The sequence below is a fragment of the Ornithodoros turicata genome, chromosome 7 (genome assembly GCF_037126465.1).
Source record: "Ornithodoros turicata isolate Travis chromosome 7, ASM3712646v1, whole genome shotgun sequence".
NCBI lineage: Eukaryota > Metazoa > Arthropoda > Arachnida > Ixodida > Argasidae > Ornithodoros > Ornithodoros turicata.
Window position 1 is genome coordinate 9,272,555 of NC_088207.1, and position 23,186 is coordinate 9,295,740.

At 45.7% G+C, this 23,186-nt stretch overlaps 1 protein-coding gene across 3 annotated transcripts in view; it reads left to right on the top strand.

The window, feature by feature from the left end:
* Positions 1 to 23,186, top strand: part of LOC135400193 (protein cordon-bleu-like) — a 205,289-nt gene that overhangs the window by 87,147 nt on the left and 94,956 nt on the right. The window contains exon 1 of one of the 3 annotated variants that reach the window (XM_064631936.1): positions 2,916 to 3,438. The exons of the other annotated variants lie outside the window; for them this stretch is intronic. Coding sequence (XP_064488006.1) covers positions 3,356 to 3,438 — 83 coding nt within the window. The 5' untranslated portion in view covers positions 2,916 to 3,355. Of the gene's footprint in view, positions 1 to 2,915; positions 3,439 to 23,186 lie in introns of those variants that run through there. 3 annotated transcript variants of the gene reach the window in all.

The window sequence follows — 23,186 nt, forward strand, 5'->3', positions numbered from 1 at the left end:
CATATCGACACAAAGTCGTATCTTCCCATTTGTCTTGGGCACTACTACAATGGGTGATAACCAAGTGGTCGGTCCCATAACAGGTTCGATTATGTCTTCATTAAGCAATCTTTGTATTTCATCCTCCACTTTCCTTCGCAGTTGAAACGGTATTCGTCGGTGTGGTTGTGTTACAGGCACAAACGACTTGTCAACGTGAACCCTCAGCTGGTAGTTTTTCAATTTGCCCAGTCCTTCAAAAACCTCGCTGTTGCTTCCTATGATGCTGTCCATTCGTGTTTTTCCCCACCGCACTTCGGTCGTTTCTTGAGCCATTGCTACCAATCCTAGGTCGATGCATGTCTGTTTTCCCAATAGTGGCACAGATGTCCCCTTCATGACGTGGAAGTCTGCCTCAACTTGTCTGCTTCCCTTTGATACAACTGCCCTAAACTTGTCAATGAGGGGTAATGGCTGTTCCGTCCCATATGGGTAGATCTTTGTGTGTGACTCTGTTAGATGCATTCCATGCCTTTGGATCTTGGACCAGTTCACTTCGTTGACGATGTTCACTGATGCTCCCGTGTCCGCCACAGCTAAATTGTCAACGTCACCAAGCGTGATCAGAACTGTGTCATGTGAGGTACTGTTCAACTTGAAAATTTCTTCGTCTTCAGATTCCTCCTTTGGGTTGCACTCCATTTCTTCTTTAACTGTACGGATCTGTTGTCCTTGTCTCTTCCTGGGAAACCTTGTTTTGTCTGGGTCGAAGTTCTCGAGGGATCCGTAAAATATTGGTACTTGCGGACTTGTTTCTTGATCTCCAGGCATTTTTAGACCTCGTCGCCAAACTGTAGTGTTTCTTGAACACTGATTACTTGGATCATTTATGATCCTCGTCGAGACCCCAAGGAACGATCCTCCACCCTCGCTATATCATCGTGAAAGCATCAGTTTATTTTCCAAACACACAGAGGGCGCACTCACGCCTAAACAGTTACAATAACCACAACTAGGTGTCGCCACGCACACTACATTCACGTACACCTTTGACACACTCACGGAGTTCTGCAAACATCAGGGTCGGAGCTAGTCATATGAACACGTTTTGTCATCACCGCACCAAACAAAGAAGTGTTCCTTCGAGCTGTTTTTCAAATGCCCATGTGAACTTGTGCATTACAATTTTTGATGATTACTTGTGTCTTAAAGTTCCGACAAAAACTAATTCCTAGAGACACTACACTTCCAACGGAGCTGTCGTTCCGTTGCAAAACACGTATGTAATTACTACGGGGCTATCGGAGGAGAAACTCAAGCATGGTATTGCTTGCAGACTACTGATCCATACTCCAAACCACATGCTACGTCACTCTCCCTTTCAATTAATCCTTGGTTTGCCTTCTTAGATTCTAAAGTGCCTTCCTTGTTCGCTCGACTCCCGACGTAAGTAAACGAACTCCGACTTTTTGCCTGCTTCTCGGAGTTGAAATGCACAGTATGAGATGACCAGCAGGCAAAATGAATTCCGTTTGCATTAAACATGTCAATTTGTCAGTATTAAAAACTGAAACAGATTAACAGAGTTCGGTCGACACCGCATTTAATACGCTCGCTTTGCTCGGGATACCTCCATACGTCCGCCATCTTGGAAGTTCGGGGCGCCACCTGTACTGTAGTTCATTGGAATCGCGAATTCTCGGGAAGGTCGCTCGTGTGGAATACACAGACAGAGGTACTCTCCAGCACTCTTTCCATAGCTTACGTCAACCCCAGCACATGTTTCGCTGTGCGCCGTAAACAATCCCACCATGTTGTCAGCCATTTGTGAAGCAGGGCAAATTTCTGGTGAGAGATGAAAGTCACTGAAAAGGTTAGCCAGGCTGTAGGAGTCGAACCCACATCTTCTAGATTGCCGGTCTAGGGCTCTACCAATTGAGCTAAGCTAACACGCATTCTCAGTCACTTCCAGGGTGCGTCATCTGAAGGGACAAACCCAGCCACTCTTCTCTCACTCATCCTCCTTTCACTCTAACATTTTTGCTCACTCATACACACATTCATACGACGGGATTGACGCAGGCGGCAACTGTTGAACATGAAAGAACTGATGTCCTGAGGCTGGAACAACATAGAAGGGACAAATACAATTCTGAGGCTTTGTATGTATTTGTCCCTTCTATGTTGTTCCAGCCTCAGAACATCAATGATCATCATTCATCTTTCATCGTTGATTTCTTAGGCAATTTGAGGCTTTGTTTGTATCTGTCCCTTGTATGTTGTTCCAGCCTCAGAACATGAGTTTCTCTCTTGTCAGAACATCAGTTCGTTCATGTTCAAATTTCTGGGCTGTCTGATTTCACTTCCCGCCCGTCCATCACCGAGGAGTCTTTGATGGTTGGACTTTCCACTCCGATGTCTCATTTTCTTTTTCATTACATGAAAGTGAAAGGCCGTTGCTATTTACCGCTTGTCACGGTTGCTTTCCAATGGTCGGGTACGAGAAGCATCAGAAGCAGGCAAAGCTGCAATAAAACCACTAGTCCCCCTTCGGTTGAATTTTCTATTGAAAACTGCTGAGCGGGACAAAGCATTTCAGAAATGTTTTGCTTTCCTCGGCCTAAAGAGCGGAGAGCAGGTGCTCATTGTATTTTTTCCGGCGAGCGTTTCAAAGCGGCCCATCCTTAAATTGCAGGAGCAAAACAACAACCGTGGCATCTCGTTGTTTGCTTGTTTTTGAAGCACGGACTTTTGTTGAATGGCACGCCACGCAGAACATATTTTGGGTCACGCCCTTCACGTCCTTCTCAAGGACGCCTCCTTTTTTTTCTTTCCTTTTTCCATGGCCTCTCACGACATCATGTAAACAACGGTTCTTGGTTGCCGCTGCTAACCCTAGATGGCGGTGCAACCCCACACGCGTCGTGACTACCGAAGAGTGGCGCCTCAGTCAACGCAGCTGCATTCACGCATGTGGCCAAGGAACTGGTGTGCTGTGTGTTGCTGTGCGATCCCGGTTGTCGGAGTGTTATTGTTGTTTTCGTAGGATCTGTTCCCGCAATCGAGAGATTATAAGCACATTGGAACATGTAGCGCATTCTCCCTGTGGAAAGCGGCAGTTTGTGCAGTTGCGTTGTGCATTTGTTAACGGTGTGGTTTGAATCCATCGCGCGCGCACTGTGGATTGCGCCTTCCTAACCAGAATTCGATTGTGGATACATGAAGACCAGGTGTTGGTGTGTCGTCCGGCTCGTGCGCACTCACTGCGTGCGTTGTGTAAAACCTCGATAAACAGACGTCATCAGTTGCATTAGTGGCCAAAGATAAGGTGGCTGGAATGCACCGACAGAAGCTTTTATCACCAACGGATAATTAAATGGATCCCGGACCGTCTTCGGGCCCCGTTGATGACGGGTTGTCCAAAGCTTCTGGACCTAAGGTTCCACCACGTCGCAACGGGTGAGTGATATTTCTGTCCAGATATCGAGCGAACAACGGTTGAGCTTGGCCTCAATGTGGAGGAAAGTTGCCGGTGGTACGAGTCACGTGACTGACATTCTACGGTGATTCCCGTAACGTTTAGCCGCTTGTTTGTAAGGGAAAAAAAACATATTGAGGGCAACAGCTTCCTTTACCATTTTCTCCGCGCATAGCGAGGTTAACATAGTAATAAACGCAAGGAAAAACACGGACGGACAGAGCCTTTCTGTCCGTCCGTCTCTCTCAATATGTTTTTCCTCTGTCCGTCCGTGTTTTCTTAGCGTTTACTACCACGTTACTTAATCAACACGCCGTACATCTCCTCGCACATCGATAGATTAATACGACGACTAAACTCCTAGTCGGCGTGCGTTCCTTTGTGATGTATATGTTCGTTGTCTTCAACGTAATTCAAGGCCTTACGCTGCATATGACCTTTCCTGCTTTGACAGTCCAAACATATAAACGACGCTAAATCGTTCCTTGTGATGCTCGTTGTGACCGTGCAAAAGGTTTCTATAAAAGTGACTGCCACGCAATATATCTAATCGAATCTTGCCCACGAGCGCTTTAGCCGATGTGAAACGTGCACTAGATGTACGGATCGACTAATTCTGGATACCCCCCGTATACAGGTAAAACGCTAATCTCTACCAAACTACCAGCGTTATTTTCCAGAAACAAAGGTTCTACGAGACTAAAGGGCGAATAAAAGGTCGTTATCTCTGGGAGCCTTCCAAACCTGCCTTTCTATATCGACAAACGATAAATCGGGACTTTTCTATTGTGTCTCTTTCACTGTCAGTGCTCTCAAAACGGCTTTACTCGGATAACAGTATCAGTGCATGTCAAACAATTCTGTTTCCAAGCCAACGAAACGTTTGCACATATAGCTGCCTTTGTCGGCACTGCATGTCGCTCTTCGCGTACTAGTGGTGGGGCGGTTGGGTACCCTATATACAGGGTGTTTGCTATACGTGTCCAGAAATTTTATATAAAGCGAGCGATAAAAGAGAAACGAGCGCTACGTTTCAGGTACTTGATTAAGGAACAGGTGCTACTAGTGAAGCAGAATCTGCTTCCTACTCAAGTAGCAGAAAAGTACCACTTGCTTTTCTTTTATCGCTCGCTTTAAATATAACTTCCGGACACGTTAGAGCAAACAAGAAACTTAGAAGTTAGTTGTGTCCGCTGCCATGCTGCGTCCAACCCTTTGTGAACAATCTGCATGTGTGTACGTTCCCACAGTAGCTCTATAATCGATGTAAGTATTGAGAGTTCAATCGTGAGATGCGAAAGCTCATGGCCCCCGTGTCTAAAGGCAGCGGCGTCCGAAGATGGAGGTGGGGGACCCCCCCCGTTCCACTCACGGATTTTGTATGTCGAGCACGGCAAATCCAAGGGGCAGTCAGCGTCCAAGATGCACACGCACAATGAAGTACACCCAAGTGAAGCTTTCGAAGCTAAGGAAAACCCGATACTTCACACGAACACTTTCGCTGGCAGTGGTTTATCCAGAATCCCGAGCACGGAGCGGTCTTGGAAAAAAATTGGGGGGGGGGGGGGTATTATAGTTACGTCATTACAGTCTAGCATGCCATTACCGATATGTGTCTAAAGCTGAAATCGTAAGGACACCCCCTGTAGGGGGTACACAGGTGGAAAAGTTAGGGGGTGTCACTGAATATTTGGGGGGGGGGGGGTGTAGAGGGGGTCTGAATATATCGCTGTTCGCTGGTATCATCACTACCCTCTCGCAACAAAGTCACATGACTGACACGGAATGTTCTTTGCTTTCTCATCGAATGGCGTAAGCATTGGGAATGAGGCTTTCAGAAGGCACAGAACATATTTGGAGTCGTTACCTTATGCCTTTCTTTCATGCATCGAGAAAGTAGTTAATGCATGAGTCCTGTCGTGCGAACTTAGTTCCCCGGTGGTGAGGGACTCCGATGTATGAAGATGAGAGAAAAGAAGAAGAAACAAACGCGTTATAGTAGAAATAAAGGGAGTCCACATTCTTACTACGAGCGCACTGAGGGCAAGATGCCGATGAATATTATTTTTCTCTCTGAAGGGAGAGATATCCAGATATTCCAGTAGGAGGCCACGTTTTGTTGAGAAAAAGTGCTTCCTGTTCTTGTGATCCGAACGCTCCTTAGGGCCCTTGCAGAATAGTGGAAACTGCTTATTTGTGTACCGGAATTGTGCAATTTACGCTATTCTTGATGGAGTCCAAAGAGACGCGATTGTTCTCGACGCAGCGATTATGATCTTCAGCTTAACGTGGGTGGAAAGCTTAATTACTGTGATGGCATCGACGACCTTCAGTAAAGGAGCGGTGAATTTAAGGATTCACCGCACATGACGCGACTGTTTTCTATTGGGCTTTTCGAAGGCCTACATACGGGGGATTAAACGGTGTTTCCCACTGTTTTTTTTTTCTTTTTCAGAATGTCTTTGCAAATATCGCCATGGTTCTGCCCCTATCGGTATATACAGTGAACCCTCGTTATTATGACCACGGTCGTTCCCGAAAATTTTGGTCATAGCGCGGAATTGTCATATTAACGGGGGGATTTGCAGAGGTTTCATTGCATTGTTCCCCAAGAGTATGGTCGTAAAGCGCGTATGTCAGATTATCGGGGCTCATATTAACGAGTGTTCACTGTATATGGTTAACAATGGAAATGAATGGGCTCATTGTTTCGCAGCTGCCACGAATATTCCCAAATCATCCGCAATTTTATGCGAGGTCTTCCACATATTGGTCAAAATTCCCACTGTGAGGTGACAGTGGCAATCGATTCCACCTTAGTTGTTCTGACGGAGGACACCTTTGTAGTACTCTCATGTCCATTTGCTTGCGCACGTGCACCGAATCTTCAATACCTGCAAGTTAATAAAGGCGAGTTCCCACATACAGCGCTTCGCTTTATAGCGCTAGAAAATAGCGCTCAAAATCTGGCGCTGTCTTTCCGGTTGCCGTTCTCACATACTACCGAGCACAGAGCGCTATCCTGCTGCAGTCACGGGATATCTCGTTGCCACGTGATGCACCTGTACCTCCCTGATTGTTTACTATCCGCGCCGGATATCCGTAGCATGAACGCGGATGACACCTTCGATGCTGTGATCGCGATACCGAGCTACAGTAACCAAACAGCCATGAATTGGCATATGCACGGCCAGATGAAACTCGTGGCCATTTTCACGTCGTCGTCGTCCCGCCTTGCTGCTTCGAGTGATCGGAAGCAAAACAAACCCTAGCTCCCGCGACGTCACGGCTGGAAGACGCTCACGATTGGTTAACACAGACTCACCGCTCAATATAGCGCTACAAAAGTTGACCGCGGCTCTACTTCGACAAGAGTGGTTTTATAGCGGTTCGCAGCAATGCGAGGAGGAAAATATAGCGCAATTTTCTAGCGCTATGTAGGGAAGCGCTATATGTGGGAACTGGCCTTAACAGGTGGCTTCGATTGGCCAAAAGTGCACGCGCGGTGTGGAGGATCGCAATCCAAGCACAGGACATGTACAACGTCCACCTAATCTCACACGCAACTTGCATCCATCTCTGAATGCATACCAGCCATTCATGTGACTTAACTGCTGCACTTGCGCTAATTTACGCTCAAGAAAGATTAACGATGCGCTACAGAGATCCAGTGAACCGGGAGTTTAAAATCTCATACGTCATTTTCGTCGCAAGCTGAAAAACACCTGTATAGAAACGGTCTCGAGATGACGGCCCATTTCGACGGTATACACCAGGTCGACGATAAAACGTCGTCCATGAACATACCTGGGTAAATTACTTCTAAAATGTAATTAAATTACATTACTCATTACTCCGGTTAGAATTTAATTAAATTACATTACTCATTACTGTAACTGAAATGTGATGAAATTACATTACAATTACTACGAAAAAGTAATGACAGTACAAAGTCATTACTGCGAGTTTGATCGTAATGATATTGGGGATGTGGAATTCATTGTCAGACAACGGTACGTTGTAAAAACAAGACATTTTATTCTGTGCCGATTAAGTGCGTCGCCGTTCATAATGGGCAACTCTCTTTCTGCCAAGTGCCAACGCAGAACACACATGCGATTCTTTTGTAAAAAGTAATGAGTAAGGTCATTAAAATTACTGCCAAGATGTAATTAAATTAGGTTACAAATTATATAATATCAAAAGTAATGCAATACATTACAAATTACCAGAAGAAGTGATTTCATTAGAGTAATCGCATTACTACCCAAGTATGTCCACGAGCACCCTGTTTACGTCGTCTGCTCCACATAACGTCGCACCGTCGTCGGAGCAGAATTTTCCTTAACACGCTACTTCTTTCAATCGTGTCGTGGGAAATGTTGAAACGTTTTTTTGCAACTTCAACAGCCCAATCGAATACAGCTATTACTCACTGGGCGCTTCGCTCACCCTAACGAAAACTGTGCTCTTCTCATTCAGAAAAAACTTTATCGATCGCCTAGCAACAGGTTCGTAGCCAAAAAAGGGGCGCAAAAGTCACTCGTTTTCGCATCTCCCCGACGCAAGTCGCAATCCTAAGCCGAATGTCCACCTGGAACTTCCCCTCAGGTGGAAGCCCCATTTTACCTGAAGCGTTACCAAGGTGACGACGGCGACCTTCGCTTGCCGTCGCTTCCGTCTCAGTGGGGTCACCACGGGCGCATTCCACGTCTATCTTCTCTCGTCGCCCCAATGTTTTCAGCTACCATTACATTAAGTGCGTTTCCGTTGTACTCTGTCAACGACGCTGGAACCGCAACATGCACTGAATGATTCAATGTAAGGTACGACCGTCATCAGTTTTCCTGGTGTTTGTCGATGATCACGTATTATCCCGTCATGCGAACGGGGGAACACGTAGAGACGGTTTTAGGTATTACCACGATGAGATATGAAACGTGCACAAACGTGGACAGACTGGGTAGCGGTACATATCCATCCCACATCTCTGGGTAGGTGTATATAAACACGGTACTTGGAGATCACCTATACGTAGGGAGTGACTTTTTCGGGTTAAATGACTTTCTCAGATTCAGGGGGTAAAAATCGGGCGCTATTTTTAAATATGTAATTTGGGGAGAAATCGGGCGATAATTGTGCCTTCGGGTGTTTTTGTTTCTCCCCTTGTCTATTAATCCTTTCCTAATCTCTCTTTTTGTTCTTTTGTTGATTTTTTGCGAGATCGTGACCTTCCAGCGGTAATCCCCGAAGGCATAGACAGTGTTGACACACATGGGTGTATTGCTGACACACGTGGCGACCTTTGTTCTTCTTCAGTGAAAACGTCACTTCAGGATTTCATACTGATAGGAATTCGAGGAAAAATCGGGTGTAACCCGAACTGGTCGGAGGTCAGTTCGGGGGAGTAATAACTGGGCGGAATCGGGTTTAACCTGAAAAAGTCACTCCTTACCTATACGCAGCACACCTTCCGTTACACTGCCGAGACTGGTTGCCAGTCATTCTTTACTGATGCAATAGTTGAGGGCTGTTATATTGAACATGTTCCGAGGGAGATTTGGGAGGCGTACCTCATAGAAAAGTACGGCGCTGACCATTGCATTAGCGTGCCCTCCATTAAGTTGTTACTACGTGAGCTTGGGTCGTGTCTGAGAGCCGATTAAAAGTTGGGCAATAAGAGCGAGAGATTTCTAGTGAATGGTGGTATCTTTGTAGTTTTAAGGTTATCTTTGTGTTCAGTGGTGTTTGCTGTGTGATAGCAGTACTCAAGTATTTCTGCCTAATAACCGATAGTTGCGAGTGAGCAGTTCGTGTGGGTCCTCGAGTCTGCGTTCTGTTTGCTGCTCCGTTGAGATGGATATAAGATACGAGCTCCAGATAGCGGTTGCCTTGATCGCGATAAGAAACTTTCATTTCATACGAGGGTAAACACGTGTCTGTTTGTACACTATATGTAGCGATGCGGAAAATACTTGGATGATTTTCGATGCGGTTCACGGTAGTGTTGTAAGTGACCTTGAATGTCTTTGCCAAGAAAGTGAAGGATTTGCCGTTGCGGCAAAGCCTTGAGAGCTCGAGTACGGAACTTATGCGGCGTAGCAACCTAAAGAACCTGTTTACAGCTTTTCCTTTCAACCGCATGCCTCCCTTTTCGATGTATAGGCCACCTCAGCAGCTACCCCTCTCAAGCATCCTCTACAGTCTAGCACGAAGTCGTGTTACGAAAGGGTCAGGGCGAGGTGACGCAGATAATCCAATTGTTGTGGACAGTGGAATGTGCAGATAGGACAGCACAGCCGATATTAAAGCCAGCGATAATGTCTGTTTCACACTGTTGAACTGACATGACGCAAGCATCCTGCGTTTAGTCAGTGATGGGTAAGTTAGTTTAAAAAAATTGACTAACTTACAATTAGCCTGCAAAAATAGTAACTGCGCTGCAGTTACTCCTTTTAAAATGTAACTAGCTACAATTGCTACATTAATACAACTTGGTTACAGTTTAAGAAAAAAAAGTTAATAAATGTAACTCTAAAAGCACTTAGTATAAGACCATCCAGTCTGACGTCGTGGAAGTCCTCGTTGCAAAGAACGGCAGGGTATTTGAAGCCTGAAAAAGAGAAGAAAAAAAGAAAAGAAAAAAGAGCTACGCTAGGGAACAGAAAATACCTGAGTGACTTAGTTACATTTTACACTTACTTTAACCAAGAGCGGTAACTGGACAAGCTACTTTTGTGGGAGAGCTTAGTTTGTTCAAAAAGCAACTGGGTAACTACGCGAGTACTAAAAGCAGTCTTCGAGAATCTGTCGTTACAAGTAATTTGCAACTGTAAAGTTGGAAAAGCTCTTTCGAGCGAGACTTTCGTCAGTTCCATGCAAGTTTACGGTCAAACAATTTTTATAACTAAACGCGAAGATTGGTCTCGCGAAGGACATTTAGTTTTCTGGAAACGAGTCGTGTCCGTGGAAGTGTATAATAAATGAGACGTATCGGGCAACAGAGGTAAAAGACGTTTTCGTTTCGCAACACCTATATAAGTTATCTCGTGCGTTCTCATATCTCAGTTAATTACCTCTGGCGCATTATGAGACCAACATATATTTGTTGCGAAAGGGGGATATATTTATTAGACCAAAGGAAAGAAAGAAAAAAAAGGGGGAGGGGGGGAAGGTCAGCCGAACGGGACATCGGAAAGAAAAATAAATGAAAGAAGAATAAAATAGATAAAAAAGAAAAGGAAATAATTAGGAAATAAAGGATAAAATAACAAAAGGTGAAAGAAGGATGAGATAGATAGGGGAAAGGATGTAACGAAGACAAAGGCAGCGAGTAAAACCATATTGTATTCATACAGCTTCGGTAGAGGTGGATCAGATCAGCGCTTGTGTGCGTTGCTCAAGCGAAGATTTTAACCCTTCCTCACATTAGTAAAATCACCCTGTCTTCCGCGAGTGACATTCAATACGGTACGGTGCGATTGAAGAGCGTATAGCGTATCGTATCGCATCGCGTATCTCAGAAGAATCTTCAAGTGGGCGAAATTAACGCACGTTGGCGTCGTTCGTAATAACGCCTCGTCTCGCGATGCTATGAATACCCGTAGCGCGAGAATTTTAAAGGCAACAGAGCGAACAATTAAATTAGGAATGATTATGTCGTGGGGTGTCTGCCTGTCTAAGAGAGGAACAAAGAGTCGCGTTCAACGAAAAGTATTGTGAGGCGCCACCGTGGTCGAAAAAGTGGCGGGGAGAAAGGATCGCCTTTCATGCCGACGAGGCTGTGTGGGAGGGGCGACCCGGGCTCGAATCCGAGCTAGGCTGTTTGTCGGACGCTTCATGACTGTATAGAGCTGCCAAATATATATACAGTCAACCCTCGATTTATGAACACCCTCGGTTCCTCGAAAAATCGTTCATAAATCGAGGGATTCATAAATAGAAAATTCCGTTAACTGAGTACTATCGAGCAAATGGAACAGTATTTCCGAGTTGGGATTGTGTTTATAATGCCATATATTGTGTAATTTTGCTTTTGACCATGCCTTCTGCTGTATCAATCCCACAAAGAACAGACGTTAGCACATTCACACTCTGTTTATTATGCAATACTAAATTGTTTAATTTTGCTTTGAACCTTCCGCTGTGTCAATCTTGGAAAGAAGAGATGTCACCACATTCGCACTGGACTGGTCTTGGATTTCCTCCGGGATTTTTAACCTCTGTTTATTAATCTCCGGGGACAGCGACCACCTTATTCATCAACTGAGGTCAGGAACACTTGGTCGCACCTTGTGCGACCCCGGAAAACCCGTTTGTTGTTCGGATTTCGAGGGGTTAAGAACCGAGGGTGCAATACCTGGAAAACGTTTTGTCCGTTCAGGCTTCATTCATAAGACCACGGAATAATCCCTTTGAAGGTTACTGTGGACCTCGGAACGATCCGTTCATAAATTGAGGGCAAAAACGCTGTGCAACCACTAGTTGGTTCCCAGAAATTCCGTTCATTATTCGAATATCGATGTTCATAAAACGAGGGAAAAATGAATGGAAAAAGTTTGGTTCCCCGTGCTCGTGTTCATAAAACGAGGGAATTCATAAATCGAAGGTTCATAAATCGAGGGTTGACTGTACACGGAAAAACAGGAAGAGACACACGGGTTCAGCTCAACTCACGACTGATTTACTGTTTTAACGAGAATGAACGCAGAGTACAGGAAAACGGGTATCTCAAAAATTGTGGAAAGAAGGAAAACTTTCCTAGGGTTTTAAATTGCCACGCGCGTGAATTTTTGAGATACCTGTCTCCCTGTATTGTGCGTTAATTCTCGTTAAAACAGTAAACCAGTCGCGAGTTGAGCTGAACCCGTCTGTCTTTCCCTGTTTCTCCGTGTATATGTAGTTGGCAGCTCTACAGTCATGAATCCGTGCCGACTACTCCAATTTGCTGTCCTACTACACGGCAGCCATGTACGCTATGAAGTCGTGAACAATCCCCGTATGAGCAGCATCCCATACCACATCGGCAGGCGTATTACTCGGAAAGAATACGCTACCAACCGCAAGTAGAGCGTCATTATATACTTTTTTTTTTTTTTTTCTGGTACAGTGAAGGCCATTTTGTCTATCCATCCCGCGCGGGTGTTCGTGTAGACGTACAAGTCCCGGAGCCTGTAGTGTAACTTTCCTGTCGTTCCGCTTGCATGCCCTGTGTGTCATTCTGCTCGGCCCATTTTCTTCACGTCTTGACGTTTTCCCCCACAACAATGGCACACATGGAAGGGAAGTCGGATACGCACCTGAAATGAACCCGCGCTAAACAGGACAAAGCGAGACACAATCGCCGGAAAAATACGCACGTTCCACCAATAGTGTACGTGTAGCGTTGTTTGCCTGGAATCGATCCTGTACGCCTACGCCAACTGTATACCGATCACGTGGGTATACTCTGCCACACCGGCAACTCCACGGTAACTTGGTTTTCATGCACGGAGAAATTTTTTTTTTCTCTCAATTCCACTGTCAGTCTCGAGGGCGTCGTTCGTGCGAATGTGAGCATAAATTTAGCGATGAAGATTGGAACGACGCCCATGACGACATGTCGTCAACATCCTGCGGAAATTTTAGAGGCAAATGGCCAGGCCGAACGACGGACGCTAATATACCCGGAGAAAGCTAGGTTCCATCTCCTTGAACTTGGAGCGTCATCTTGTCTCGCGACACGCAACAAGGAATGCAAATAGATAATGAGACCCGAAGCGCCTTTTTTTCTAGTTCAATAGATATTTATCGGCTAACCGCGTATTCAGACGAGCGGCGTTCCCCGCAGACGCGAAAGACGCGAAGAACGTCATAGCCTTCTGAGCGCGAGCGCTCAACGTCAAGTGTTCACCTACACTGCTAACCGTGGGGAATATCCTGCAACACAGTCACAAGATATTCCGTATAGCAGACGACAGCCAAGACGCTGACGGCGTCGTCTGCGAAGTGTCGTCTGTTAAGGGCGTAGTACGCCACTCCCGATATTCCCCACAGCGTGGATGCTCGCATAACATGGGACGGAACTTCGTCTCTGTGAGCACTGTTTTCTCTTTTTCTTCCACTAGAATCTTCCGTAAGGATGTCGCTCGTGTGAGTACACAGTAAGCCGCGCGATCCCCGCTAATCGGATGAACGGCAGCGACCCGTACGGGCATTTTCGAAATTTATGGTGGGACTGGTTGCCGTAGTCGGGCCACGCGCAGGCGGTTAACGTCGCGACTATCGCAGGGGCGGACCGTGTGTCCTGGACCGACTTCACGGGGAACTGTGATGCCGAAGTTTGCTTTAAAGCGTATGTGGAAAACACGGGAAAAATATACCCAGACAACACCAGATGCTGTTTCTAACCGGAATCACGGCGGACGGCTGTAATCGTAGCAACTAGTCCACGGGATCTGCATATCTGATATATAACTATCACGCAAACATTCGTCGGCGGATACGATTCGTGTTGTTCCAGCCAGTCCCGGTGCCTGTATCAGTGATTACTGGAAGCTAACCCGGTTTCTTTTCCCGGCACCGGCTATGCTGTATCTGTGTTATCTCCGTATGAAGTCGACCCAGGACGCCACCAGGTGGCTCGTGAACAACATATTAGTCACGCACGTCAGCACTCAATGGCTCATGGGAAACGGCGTGCTGGTGTGGTGTAGTGGTAGCATATGTGACCGGATATCAGAAGACCCAGGTTCGATTCCTGCCGTCAGCGCCTCTTTTCCCTGAGTTGTTGCATTTCGATGATTCCGGGCGTATGAGGCTTACATGTTTGTGTCGTCCCTAAGTGTGGTCTGCCTCGACCAAATCTCGTTGTCTACCGTATATTAGTCAACCGACCGACAAAGCATGTAGCTTTGCAACCAGTGTAAGTGTATCATGAGCCGAGCGCTCCTGCAGTTTATTTGACGGCCATGGACGTTCCATTCACGTAAAATCAACCGCATACACGACGCGTTAAAATAGGAGACATTCTCGAAATGGTATCATTTTTTTTCGTACGCCCTTCCCTTTCTTTTCCACCGAACCAGATGCGATGATGGAAAGTAAATGTTCTGAGGCTGAAAAAAAGAAACACAACAAAGCCTCGAAGTGCCTGAACAATTGAAATTATCCCGTCGCTCCCTGTCTTTCTCGACGACTGCCATATTTCAATTGCAAATTCGATTTACACCTTCCCGCAGGGCGCACACTAACTTAAGCTTCTTGTAAAAAAAAATGCTTTTTTGTACGTACTTCTCCAGCGGTGGTCGTTTCGCTTGCTCCGTTTCTAATAGATGACGCATATTTGATATATAGATGACGTAAATTGAATTCTGTTAACCATGTTACCGAATCCCACAGTCTCTTTTCGAGCTTTGAGAGATTCCTCAGGATGTCCTTCTGTCTTCTTTTTCTGCGCCAACATACTTGTGGATCCTGGTGGAACACACGGCGGACAAAGCCAGCATCGATTGGGGCTGTCTAGCGCACAAGTGCCGACGGTCAATAAGCCAGTTATTCTCCTCTTTACTTTCTTGTTTTTTTGGCGGGTTCATCGTCGATATTGCATCTGTTTCGCATCGATTTCCGCATCGCATAAAGCGAGACATCGATGAGTCTCGTCCTTCGGCCTCTACCGTGGAAGTATAATCGTAGAAAACGCAGTTCTCTTGTGGCTAAGTTTTTTTTTTTCGTCAACCTCAACATCAATCCGGCCACTACGCTTGTTTTCGTGCACTCAACAAAGAATTACATTCTTTGTGAACACACTGCGTTCGTTATGCAGTAAGGAGAAAAGAAAAGAAAATGGTGGCCACCACTTGTAATGTAAGCCTCGGTGGACGGAAAAAAAGAGCGTCTCGCTCTGTGGCCACGTCAAAGTGAGGGAAAGAAGAAGAAAAAAAAAAGGTTCCGCTGACAACGCTCGGAAAAGATCATTTGAGAGGAAAGAGACGCGTACTTTGACACCGTGTAACTAAAGGATTTTGAATGCATTGTCCCCTGTGTGACATTCTTCTATACGGGTTAAATACTTGGCGTCCAACTCGTCTGCGAAAGAGGTTCCTTTTGGGCTTTGAGATTTTTGCGTTCAAGTACGGTACAAAGGCGGATTTAAGTTCGCGCGAATGTGTCCGTTCACGTGATACGTTTCACGTTAAGCACCGAAGATGAGCGATGTATTCGATTCCACGATATGACGGTAGCTTATACCTCAAATCATCCTTACAGCAAGAACACGCAATTGTTCCCGAAGCGTTTCTATCTATCTGTGGGACTTTCGAACGTGTATTTCTGCACATCTTCAGTCTTCGATTGAACACGTGTCCAACAATGCAGCCCCTACAGGGAATTCATATTTTGATTGTGACGCTCATTTTTCCAGTTCTGCGCTGTTGTTTATACGACTCCCCTCATCTCTTCCAACAAACGCAATGGAGCAGTGTACCGCCAGAACGGCGGTGAATGACCCACCATATCATCATCCCATTTACGTGTGTGTATACGACTCCCCGTTGCAGCCGTACAATAACACGAAGCAAACACTATTATAGTTTCGGTGTCATAATCCGGATGTTCACCTTCAACATCTGAGAAATTTCGATGACTTTCCCTCATTGCCCTCCTCGTTCTTACAGTTCCGCATCATTTGTTCTTCAGGGTCTCTCATCGTTGACGATCGTAGCTCCCAAATGATACCGCTGCTGTTCATTTGTGAATGACATTCCCACGATATATTTTACTGCTGTATAATAACCTCGACTTGGAATCTACGGTGCACCTTGCCTTCATCCGGCGGTCCCACACGAATAGGGGTGAAGCAAACAGGAGTGAACTGCCGCTGTCAGTTCTCATGGTTCTTGTCTTCGCGGGTAACGATATCTTTTCTCTCTCTGTGTGTGTGACACACACTAAAATGCAACTATAGGATGTAATAAAAAAAACATTCGTCTAATTTCCACGAGGTTTCTGCTCTGGAATAGTGTTAGCGTACATAGAATTCAGAACAGTAATTTTAAAACCGTACCGGAGCGCATAGTTGCGTAACATTTTAAGGACACACAGCACGCGCTCACTTTGTCTTATGCACTGTTTGAGGTAATTCATTATGCGATGATGGAGGGTCTGTCAAATTGAAAGTTACGGGCAACGCTGTGTCTCCAATAACCGCGCATAAAGTACGGCGCCGAAACTATGTACATCTCATCTGCAGAACACTGTGTCTATAGAACAAGAGAATCAGGCTACGTGTCGGTTACGGAGTCACCACGAACAGGGAGCTAGTCGGGAACATAGATCGCTTTTGCCGGGCCAATTTGACACTACTTCCCGCCGGACTGCGCCCAGAGTCGTTTTGCCGCAACTTTACTCGCAAAATATAAATATTTAGCTTTCCCTGTCGCATATATAAATAGCTGTGCTGAACTTACGAGTGACAAGCTGTTAAACTATACACCGTCGACATAACCTCTCTGTCTGCTGGCACATAAATGTATACATTAGTATCATTACGATATATCAAGACGCCACCCATTGTGATGTCAAGATATGGACCAATTCTACGAAGTGCGACAACAGGGGCGTAGGCTGAATTTTTTTCTGTGGGAAGGCGGGCTGGGACTCCTATGTCAAGGGGTGCTGGGGTTGCGCAAAAAACAAAACAAAAAGAAAAAGAGAAAAACTCCATCTATATTTGCTCCCACATTTCCGAGGCAGAATGGTGATCGCTAGCCAGTGGTGATCACGCTTCTTGAGCGCTTCAGCGAATCTACCTGAGCCACCGCGAAGAAATGGCGCCATACATGCAAGGTTTGGAAGAGACACCGAAAAGTAGTTATTTTAAAACCGGAGCGAATACTTATGTATAACCAAACGAGGGCAATATCACGGATATTCGCTCAACACCTCGTGCCATATCTCGACGCGCTTCATTACACATTTGTTGGCTCATTGCGAGGTTTATTAAGAATTGGATATCCGACGATTCGACGTCATTTGACAGGCTACGATCGTGTCCGACACTCCAACGGTGGATCTGTGAATCGGTTTTGCGTGCCTCGGGATAATTGCGCTACAGGGATCAAACCCGAAAGCTCGTGATAAGAGAGAGGTTTGTCCACCAAAGTATCTGTTGCTGTGACGACTCTGTTTCAGGCGCCCCGAAGGACACCCGCCGGCAAGGGCATACTTTCTGCACAACGCAATGTGTCTTTCAGAGTCGTTGCTCTTTTGTCTGGAACTTTCTCCATTCACCAATGAGTGAAACAAGCTGCTCGTTAGAGTCCAACCCTGGCACAGAAAGTCTGACCCCATTCGTCTCAAAGAAGGACTAATTGGCCTATTCTTGGCTTCAGTGCGGCAAGCAATGAAATTGTACGTCCCATACTGGGGGCATCGTGAGAATACTTTCTGAAACTGCATCGGCCGTTTTCGTACTCCATAATGCGGGATGACGCTCATATTCAGCTTCTTCAGCCAGCTTTCTTATTCCGTTTGTTGCCCTTGTTATTTGAATGCATCCACCGCTGAGCTGGAAGACTCAGTTTCGAGTGGACAAGTTGAAAAGAAAAGCAGCATTTACTGCGTGTCTCCTGCGTCGGTCACAGTGCGTCATGCTAATACTCGTAAGAGGCTATTTGTGGACCTTGACGACTATGTCCACGGCACGTCATTTATCATATTTCCAGACGTCAGTGTTTCCACGTTACTCTCCACTAGACAGCGCGGTAATTAGTGAGCTTTTCCTGTGCCATGCAAGGAGCAATGCAATATACGAGGAAGAGAGAAACGAAAGAGGGATGGCGAGTTCTTAGAACTCGTGGTTTCCTCAAGAATCCCCTCCTGACGCTTTTGTGAGTTTCGAAGATGAGCGCAGCTTTCGTGCCCTTCAACAACGGCTTCAAGTGCCGTTCCATCGATATTTCGTTGCAACAGAAAAAAAAAAAAAGGAAACATTGGTTCCACCTACTGCGTTTTAGAGTCAGGGTAATTTGTAATTACCGGGAAAATGAGTTGATTCCTCAACAGTGGCGCCCATAAGCAATGTGCAATAAAGTCACGTGAGTAGGGCACGGCTACATCAATAAAAACGGATGCCGTCGGACCCAATATGTGGGAACGGTAAGCCGTGTTTAAGCTAAGGCTTCGTTTCGCAAAACTTGCGTTCGGTAGCGATGGAACCGGAACAGCAAGCAATGGTGAACGTGCACTGGATGAATGCCAGGTTGCTTCTTGCGGCTCGTGGAATGCACCGTAATGTACTCTGTCTGACCAGTAACGAAGGTCGATACGTCGCTGCGATGACGTTCGCTGGCATTTACACCAAATAATCAAACCTTCCCGACTACAGATTTAAACGAACAGGTCGGTTTTTATCGCGCCACTGTGTGGAGGGGGGAAAACGGGAAGCGTACGCCTTTTCTGTGACAATTATGAACGTCATAAGTGTCACAGAAAAGGCGTACGCCTCCCGTTTTCAACAAATCAGGGCATATAACGATATCATTCGAGATGATGGTTAGCTAGGAGCGTGCTACGCGGTGAAGTTCATTTTTAAGAGTGCAGGACTGGCGCATTGGCGAGCATCCTACAACATCCTATAGGGACCGTGCGACACCTAAAGGGGGCGCGCTGCTCCGTCGCGACAGCGCCGCCAGTGTCGGTCTTGGACGTATCCGACGTGATACTACGCCGCCCGTTCTATGTATTCTCAAGTGGAACTGTAGCTTGCGTGGCGACCGCCGTAATTAGAAGGACTAATTTTCGAAATGCAAATAATGTGGAACCTTTCTGGGGCGCGAACGAAGTGAATGGAGACAAACTGCACAGAAGCAATCACCGTATTTATAATGCATCTAACAGTACGGAAGGAGAACAGCCACTCGCGTCTGTCCGGTCAAAACACCTGTAAGTGATACGTCGAGAGGATGGTTATTTGACTCCTCACAAAATCCTGGCTTGCTAGCGAAGGCTATATATGTGTATTCCTCTGACTCCATCCATTTGTAATATCATGTTTTTGGCTGCGGCTTGTTCTTGTATTCCTTTCGTCTTCTTTGCACACACATAGCTTCGTCACTGAAATTTACATCGTGCGTCCGTTTTATCCATACAAATAAACACGTGGGGTCACAACTTGTTGCCTGAACTTGCACTGCAGTTTTTCCAGTATCTTCAGATACAATAACGCTAAAGAGATCCTCAAAGAAGAAAGTATATGACTGTTTACCTCGGCTACCGCCGTAGGCTTGCGGAACGACAGCTGTGAAATGGTCGGTGAGTAAATACTAAACCTTTTGGACAACGTAGAACTCCTGTTCTCACTGTGAGACTCGTCATACCTGGAGCAATATCGGCTCTGGGCACTGGCGATGAAACACCAATCAATCATCAATCATTATCTCGAAATAGGTTGCCGTTTGGCCGGTGCATTTGACGGTGATATCCAGCGGCGTTTCACCGTCACGAAAGTGACAACTGTAAATCATTGATCATTTTGCAGGTCCTCATTGAGTTTCATTGAAACTAGAACAAAAGAAATAGAATATATTCGCCCATGTTGTGCACACCTCATGCAATGGCCGAACGCGCGTCACAAACGCTATTCGCTGCGAGTCCCCGGTGGTATTGGAAGCGTAGAAATCACGAGAAATTAAGCATCTGGTCCCTAATGAAGAGTTCTTTTAGGTGCTGGCACAGTTAGCGATGCTGTGGCAAAAAAAGATGCCCGCACTTCACATGTAAACAAAGCTGGCTACCCGGCGGCTATCACTCAAGGTACTTTCTCAAGAGCATCGCGGCGCCACCAGTTTGTCGCACAGTCCCTATAGGCTATAACCTGGAGGACGACCTACAAAAACTGGTAAACTCGCGTGTTGTTTACAAGAAACGGGCCTTGCGCAAAGCCCCTGCCATCTAGAGTCACTAAATGAATGCTTGGAGGTTTCATTCACTGTCATACCTTAGTCCTGACCCTTAACTTTTCACGTGTAAATAAATAACTTCTACCTTTTTCTTACTCCCTATACTTTCGTTGTCTGCCTCTCGTTTTTCTACACTCATGATGTCATTCTTCATTGCCCTCACTACGAACCTTCCCGAACCACACTCTCCGAGTCTCTTCGTCAGCTGGACTCTCGCCCTTTCTCCCTATCGAAATTGCTTGGTCCCTGGCCCAATCCAGCCCAGCAACGCTCTGCGCTCAAAGCTCTTCTGACATTTCTGGACACCATCGGACTTCGATCGTTATTGTGAAGGGGCTCGTTATTTTATTCCACCCATTCCATCCAGCAATGGGGTAGAGCATCGCCTGTGGCGATGAAACTCCCCACTCTCCAAGGTCGAAAAATAAAGTTGTTATTGTTTCTACACTCTTAAAAATGAACTTCACCGCATAGCACGCTCCTAGCGAACCATCATCTCGAATGATATCGTTATCTGCCCTGATTTGTTGAAAACGGGAGGCGTACGCCTTTTCTGTAACAATTATGAACAGCATAAGCGTCACAAAAAAGGCGTACGCCTCCCGTTTTCAACAAATCAGGGCAGATAAGGATATCATTCGAGATGATGATTGGCTAGGAGCGTGCTGTGCGGTGAAGTTCATTTCTAAGAGTGTAGTACCTATTTCATTGCGAGGTCGCCCGAACCCATTTCTTTCGGCATATTATACAGGGTGTCTTCTCTTTCTTCCATACAGATTTTTCATAAAAAAAACTAAGGGCTGTAGACATCCTGTTTTCACTTCTCTTATCTCTGGGCCGACGGACGTTGTTGGACTCTGTTGCTCAACCGTCGATTGATTAATTACCTAAAAATCGTTAATGAACTTTTTAATTATAGAAGCTACGAAGTTGTCCCGATCAGAAATACTGTTCCTTTCGGTCACCTGATATCGTAGCCGTCTTCAGAACAAAAATCCGTTCGGAAGATCGTCCGGTAAAAATTCGTGAAGGAACACAATTGTTTTCTTTAGTTTGTTCATTGCGCATCTTCGGAGACGCGTGTTTCCTTCACCACCAATGTGAGAGGGTGAAGGAGCACATCAGTATATATATATATATATATATATATATATAATATAGCATACACGCAGGCCAGCTGGTGGGGGCGATCCATGAAGAAATATGTCTGAGATTGGGCAACACTCTGAAGAAGGACAACACAATACGACAGCTCAAAACAGCAATCTTACTCAGGCTCAGACCTATATTTCTTAATAGTACATGCAAGATACCGTTTTTTTTTCTTCTTTTTTCCATTTTTGCACATATCATTGCACTACCCCACTCCACCACCACGTTTGCCACTGGATTTATTGTCAGACAGTCCGAAATTTATTAACCCGAGGTCCCGGAATTTGGCGTCGCAAAATCCCGGGATTACGGGACACGAAAAGTTGTCGGCATCTCAGGATCCGAACCATCGTTCCACGTGAGACCGTGCGATAATGATTTCGGTGCTGAAGTGGTGTAACTTCCCTGCAGGACCTTCCTTAATATAGGTATTCCTATAGGCTATAGGATAGAAAAGTGTCTTTATATGCCGTATATAGAGAAAGACGATTCAATCCAGGTAAATTTCAAAGTGCGCTGGTGACTCAAAATTGACTGAGATTGAATTTACCGTACTGCCAGCACCCAGTATATTCGATCGGCGATATTTGCGCCGTGTGACGTCACTGTGTACACACACTCTGTTCGGCTGAATGCAGGGCATTTCTCTCCGAAGGCCTTGATAAGAAAGAGAGGTTATTTTCCTCCAATCTCCTCCAGTAACCCGCATACCGGAGGCAGGAAAGTGGCACGCCGCTGGATGGTCACTCTTTGCCTTGTATAGCAGATGTCTGCTCATCGTGCTTCGGAGCTTCTTTAACGATGAACGAGATAGATTTCTCGCCGAGTGTTGTTGTGTCCATGGAATACGAGCGGCCACTGGATTTACCTCGAGTGTGCTGAGGTGAGCGTCGCGTTAATAGGTTGAGTTTAAGTCAACTAAAAGGTTGTAGTTGTAACACGTTGTAGTCTAAAACCACAGGCCCGATATTATACCTGCTTGCAATGATAGTCACAATGCTACGGACGCATCTTTATGGGCGGAATTTGTGTTCAGTCACGCGGCGCTCATAGAGGGGCAAAAATGTCGCTATAGCTGCAGCAGAATATGGATGAGCAACTATTCGAGTGTCGATATTTTATCGATTTACGTGGATACTTTTCCTTTTTTCTAATACGTATTTTCGAATATTTATCATTCTGTATCGATATCAAGATAAAGAGTGCCTATTTGGTTTGGAAAATTGGCGATATTGTTGCGTTCTTACGTTTTGGGAAATCCTTGCTGAGACGCTGGGGTTGAGATGAATACTCCTGCCATACGGGCACGAAAAATGAAACTGAAATGTGAACTGAAATGTGCTTAGTCAGTTTTGTTGTGATGTCAATCGTGCGATGCAATATACGGACAGTTTTACTAGCGTTTGCCATAACTCCTTGGCCTATTAAATGTCTGTATACTCTGACCGCCATTGTTCGCTCACGTTGAGAATGGGAGGTACCCGGGTTCGAATACCGATGCCGGCTGTGCTGTCTGGGGATTTTCCTGGGTTTTCCTCAGACGCGTTCAGACATACGATTTTTTTTTAATTTTTATTCATAAAATACTGCAAACCCTAAAAGGGTACAAGTAGGAGGGGCGCAGAAAGTCCAAAATAATT